This window comes from Corvus brachyrhynchos, unplaced genomic scaffold, assembly GCF_000691975.1.
Source record: "Corvus brachyrhynchos isolate BGI_N302 unplaced genomic scaffold, ASM69197v1 scaffold56, whole genome shotgun sequence".
In the NCBI taxonomy this organism is placed as follows: Eukaryota; Metazoa; Chordata; class Aves; order Passeriformes; family Corvidae; genus Corvus; species Corvus brachyrhynchos.
The window spans coordinates 6,347,805-6,353,804 of NW_008238664.1; the positions used below are offsets into that span (position 1 = coordinate 6,347,805).

The window sequence follows — 6,000 nt, forward strand, 5'->3', positions numbered from 1 at the left end:
GAAATAAATAAAATGTTTTCTCATTATAAGGGCAGGAATTGTACATTTAGACTACAGCATGAATTATCACTGCATAATATAGCAATCATCAAAAATATACAGAGCAATCATCAAAAACATACACAGTATGTTAGAACAGGATGGAGTTTTCTTCTTTCTTGGAAACCCAACATTGGTAATGAATGCAGTTCTTTAGCTAGTACATCAGAAAGGAAGATTGTACAAGGATCAGGAAGAAGTGCCAGAAACCTTGTACCCCATGCCTGATCCATGTATGGAGCTTGGTTTCTTACTACGGTCAGCATTTTTGTTGCAAATACTAACAGCAGATGCAATTAATAGCAATTTTTTTCATTTCTGTTGAAAGACTACTATGAAAAATGTCATCAGCACACCGTAGAAAATCAGCTGAATACCAATAAGGCAGAAATTGTTCATCATTACAAAGCTGGCCTGGATTTTTGTTAGCAGTTCCAAGTATTTTATATAACAGATTACGATTTGTCATGAAGTCAGCAGACACAGAGCTATGATCAGCTCATTGTGGCAGAAAGGGAAAAGAATTGAGACTTGTCCTTGTTTCTACAGATTTTTCTCCATAAAGTAGTCAGGGAAAACCTAAAACACTTTTAATAGAAGCAATTATTCTTCTGTAAGCTTCATACTTTTGTCTCACCCTCCGTGTTCTGCCTGTTACTCATCTTTAATGACACTCGTGAAGACACAGGATTTCTGCTCTCTGAAAATTCATTTTATTTTGCTGTTAATCTTTTCCTAATTTACAGTCAAAAATCTTCTGTAAGTGGAACGGCCTGCAATATATGTTGTAGGGACAAGTGTGCTGCAACCATCAGGATCTGACTCCAGGTGGGGAAGAACAAGCAGAGGGAGAGGATATAAAATTTCAGAAAACAAAGATCCTGTTTCCATGGAGACATCCCTAGGACTAAGTTATCTTGAGACATCAGAGGCTCTTCATAAATTTGGACAGACGAAAGCCAAATACAGACAATGTTAACCACAGTCACTTCCATACAAAAATTACTTAAGTGGCACTACTGATTGCAATTTTTATGTAAATGGGTAAGAAATGGTCAGCTCTCTTGCACCCTATGTTGTCCAAGATTATTTTCTATGAAAGGAGATTGAAAGACAGGCTGAATTAGGCTATATAAAAGCATCCATATGTACAAACTGGCAACTTGTGAAGCCACGTGCCTTGCACAGCACTCAATTAGCAACAGCGGGGCAAAGCCTAGCTCCTCGCCAGGGTGGGATTGGACATCGCCCATCAGCGCAGAAGCCAGAGCCCAGGTCACACCCCAGGGCTGCCTTCAGTGCTGCAAGGAACTGAAGCTGTTTGACATATTCCAGCCTCCAGCCCTTTCCCAAAAACGTACTGCCTTTCACATGAGGCACAGTAATGGACAGGGGACTGGCTTCTAATCCACACAGATGCAAAGGCAGAAATGCTTCAGCTCACACTGCAACTGCTTCGGAATACAACATGGGTACTTCATCTCAACTAAGGCATGGTCACTACCAGGAATTCAGACAAACACCAAGTGTGTGTGACTCAACATACCCTAAAAAACACTCTAGCAAGTGTTTTCTGTTTGGCTTTATTTTGTTTAGATACAAAACCAGTCATACATATTCCAAAAGCCTGAAAGCCATTGTCAATGTTAACACAAACTTCTGAGGATTAAGAACAGATCTGTGACAGATTCTAAATAAAGCAAGGTGGCACCATCGTTCAAAGCAGGATGGTTGACTTCAAAATGGAACTACCACTGAGCTCAAGGAAGCTGAGAAGCACCTGTACAGTTTCACTACAGAAAGACACTAGAACTGCAAAACCAATAAAAAGGGTTTATAGGCAGATAGCAGGCTGAGCAAAGAGAAAATAATGTTGATTTGTTTCTCAAGGAAGCCTACGCTTTCTGCTTGGGCATAAATGAAAATCAGGTCTTATGCCATATAGCTTCCTTATTTCTTTTACACAGATTTATTGGAAGAGTGTCTATAGATTAAGACAGCTTGATTACACCCAGAGATAAAACCAACTGCAAACAAGGTCTTTTACTGTCACATCATCAGGCTGAAATTTTGAATGCTGAGAATCTACTTCAAGCCGGGGCTCTTTTATTTGTTTTGGTTGAAAACTTCAGCTAAAGCAGCCCAACGATTTCCTTAAAACTCTTTCTTGGAAAAAAGTTATTCTGCCCATGTTAAACATCCCAGGAATTTTTCTCTGAAAAGCTCTACAATATCCTGATTTTCAGTAGGACTGGGATTTTAGCTAAGGCACGCCCTTGCCAGCTACCACGAAACCTGCAAATACAACTCCTTGAGAGATGATATGGGGATTTTCATGTGCACATCCTCAGAAGAGGCTTCTTAGATTTTAGGAGCTAGGTACTTTTAAAAATTCCACAAAATATACTTCTGCTTGGGGGTGAGCAGGCCTTTCCTGTAAATGAACCTCTGCCCTCAGATTCAGGCACCAGACCCAAAAGCAGCGAAGCTGTCAGGGGACATTTCTAAGGCTCAAGCAACCCAAAAGAAGAAAGTGACCATTTCAAAACTGCAAAATGGGAAGCACTAGTCCAGCAGGCAGAAGTGAAAACAGTACTGAGAAAGGCAAGCATGATAAAGAATGGAGGCTAGCAGGAGGGAGACCAGTGCTACTTGAAGTCAGGAGCAGGGAATTAAGGATGAGTGCCAGCAGGAGGCTAAGACTAAGAACTGATTGGAATAAGGCACAGAAAAGTGAAACAAAGAATATAAAGGACAACATATGAGAACAAACCAGGACTAGCGGGGTGAGGTGTGACAAGGAGCAAGAAAGGAGAGGAGGAGGTGAAGTAAGAGCAGAGAGGAAGAAGCCAGAGTGAGAGCTATAAAACTGGACAAAGGAAAAGTCAGAAAGAGCTAGGAGGAATTAGGTTTTACAAAGAGACTGGAATAAGAAATTTGTAAAGAGAAGCCTGAGACCAACTAGATAAAAGGCCTGTGACTGGTATGAGAAGCCAGAGTGGAGAACATATCAGACAGATGAAGAAACAGATAGGAAAATGTATTAAAAAAAACCCCAATGAAGTCTTTTGTTCTCACTCAACCATACTCTTCCTGGAGTGAAACCAGAGACTCACCAGTCTTACCAACTCCTCCGCTATTTTTTAAATATGTTTGTGAAACTCACAGTCCAAGTATCCCATCTCCATGCAGCTCTTGCAGTTTATTACTGCTGTATTACTCAAAGGAGGGAAATTAGCTTGGAATTGTGCACTCCGACAGATGGCCACATGACAACGTGATGTCTCATAACAAAATTAAAAGAAAATGAAGTAAGCATAGCCTTGGAACTTGAACACAAAAAGCTACTCTAAAAAAACTCACAGGTTGCGAAGTCAAGACAAAAGTGAAAAAAAGCCAAATTTAATCTAGCCCAGTTCTACATATTATATAGTAGATATATTATGTCTAAAATGGACTAAATAGTATGATTATATCCTCGTTTTTGTACATGGCGCTGCCTCTTCCATGCATGACACAGAACTGCTCTTGGGAATCAGTCATGATTGTTCAGTATATTTCTCATTTTGGAGGATCCTACATTTGCTGAAGTGGAGTAGAGTTACTATATCTGAAGAAAAAGGATAGTATCTGAATTTTTATATATGTATTTAGAACCCAGAAAATGCTACATACTGCATCTAGTAAAACAAGAATTTAAATTAAGCCCGCAAACTACTGGGAACATTCACTATAATTTATTTTGGTTTTTTTATGGTACTGAAAAAGGCAGGTCACAAACCAGAAACAAATACTAAACACAAGATGAATAAGAAACTGATTGATAATTGCACATCTCAAACACACTGCACAGAACCAAGTTTATTAATGTTCTTGAAAATCGCCGGCATGACAGAGATGAACATCATAGAAAATTTCCCAGTTCTACTTTCAGAACCGAGAAGGAATCATTTGCAGTAAGTATGACACAAATCCAGCAAGGACAACACATGTTCATGAATGAGTACCCTTCCATCCTACAGGCTGAGGTAGGGCCTTATGGAAAGAGATACCAGCCTTTAATTAGGTGATTATTATCTTATAAGATACATTCATAAAAGACCAAAATTACACTTACATGGACACCCTTACTTCTGGTATTCTTTTGAGTATGCAATTTTTGCAACCTGAATAATCTTTCTTTCATGTAAAGTCAAGGATTCCTGTTAATAGTACTGTGGTACTACTACTAGTATTCCACTGCAATATTCATTTAGTAAGAACATTCCTATTGGAATAAAATGCAGATCTCCAACAGGGTGGGACTTCACAGTGAGAGGTGCAAAGCAGTCATTCAGAAATGGGTATTCGTACTTCAAATACTCTAACATTTGGAAAATGGCAGAAAATGGGTGGTGAACAAGTGGGTTGCTGTGGAATAACAAACAGGAAGCTTGCAATTATTTGCCAGGCAAGGGTTGTAATCTCGAATCCCTTCCTGCTTGTTATCAGACGAAGTCTTGTATGACACGAGAAGTGAGTTACAGGGAACTGGAATAGTGGGGTATTATTTACTTTGATGTTGGATTTTTTTAATCCAAGAATCAAGTTTATCTCCATGAAAAACTGTCACTATTGCACAAAACCCACCAAACTCACAAGCCCAGCTCATAGCTGGAAATAGTATCATCCAAACAATTAGCTTGTCTAACGATGAAAATTAGACCTACTCAAGAGACTGGCTGAACTGCTTCTTAGGAGGGAGAGGGACGGTTGTGCTGCAAGTGGTATTGATGGTTCTACAAACACAAACACTTGAAATCATTACTAGGACTACCCATAGGAGTGTAACCCTGAAAGAAGAAACCTCTTTCTGCTTACTTATATCCTTTTAGCAAAGGCTTTCTATTTTTGGCAAGAAAAGAATGATCAGTTCTCACACTACAGCCAAATTTCAGTCACTGAGCTACATTCCCCTAAACCAGGCTTCTTCTGCCCTTTCAGGCAGATTCCTTTTCATTACAAGCTCCATCTTGTCCCAGCGTGTTAATGTACTGTTCATCTCATGCCGTTTCTCACCATTTATATTACTTTACCCTCACAGTAAGAGAAAACCTGAGAGGGAGTACTTTGCAAGGTGCCCCAGAATTATTTAGTGTCATATGACTTGAGTAATTATGGAATACAGTTGTCATTTGTTCCTACCTGCATCGATGGCACATGGGTAATGGTATCGGAAGGAGCAGCCTTTGTTGTAGCAGCCTAAGGTGGCTCCTGGTTCCTGGCAATGGGAACATTTCTGAAAGAGAAACCAAGAAAGAACAGCAATGAAGATTGCAGTCATCTTTCTGAAAACCTGTATTTTCCGGGGAATTTTATCAACCACATTCCAGCACAAATTTTTTGACAATTCATTTTAAACTCTATCTTTCCACACCATACAAATAAAGGCCTTTCAAAAAGGTAGCAACATAAGCTCTTTCAAACTACAAACTTTTCAGCTGTGCTAACCAGGCAAGAGATACAAATGTTCAGCCATTCAGAAAGAACTTGTAACACTTCTTAAATCTGTTTTCCTGGCCCATGTTTCAGTACCTGACAATAACATTGCTATTAAAATAGCAGGAAAAAGAGTGTTTTTGAATCTACAGCAGCTTTAAAAGGAAAATTAGCATGACAAATAACGATTTAGGAAGACACCACCAAAAAAGTAATTTGGTTACATCATTTTCATTATCACTAGCAGTTGAGGCAGATCAAGGCCAAGTTGGATATTATTTTGCAGGTGATCCAAAAAGGTTTATTTGGAGCAGGAGAAGATGCCATCATGGAAAAACACCTCATCATCACAGAAATGGTACGTCCAAAAAAATGACTTGCAGTGCAACAAGGATGCTCACACAATTATTGTCAAAGTAGCTCAGACTCATCTGATGACTATGTTCAATTTTCATCCAATTAGCTCAACTAGTCAATTATGTA

The 6,000-nt window shown here is 39.2% G+C and overlaps 1 protein-coding gene across 3 annotated transcripts in view; it reads right to left on the reverse strand.

Moving 5' to 3' along the window:
• Positions 1 to 6,000, reverse strand: part of TCF20 (transcription factor 20) — a 120,449-nt gene that overhangs the window by 11,218 nt on the left and 103,231 nt on the right. For all 3 annotated transcript variants that reach the window (XM_008636488.2, XM_017737871.1, XM_017737870.1), the window contains one exon: positions 5,224 to 5,317. In XM_008636488.2, the coding sequence (XP_008634710.1) occupies positions 5,224 to 5,317 (94 nt within the window). The remainder of the gene's footprint in view (positions 1 to 5,223; positions 5,318 to 6,000) is intronic.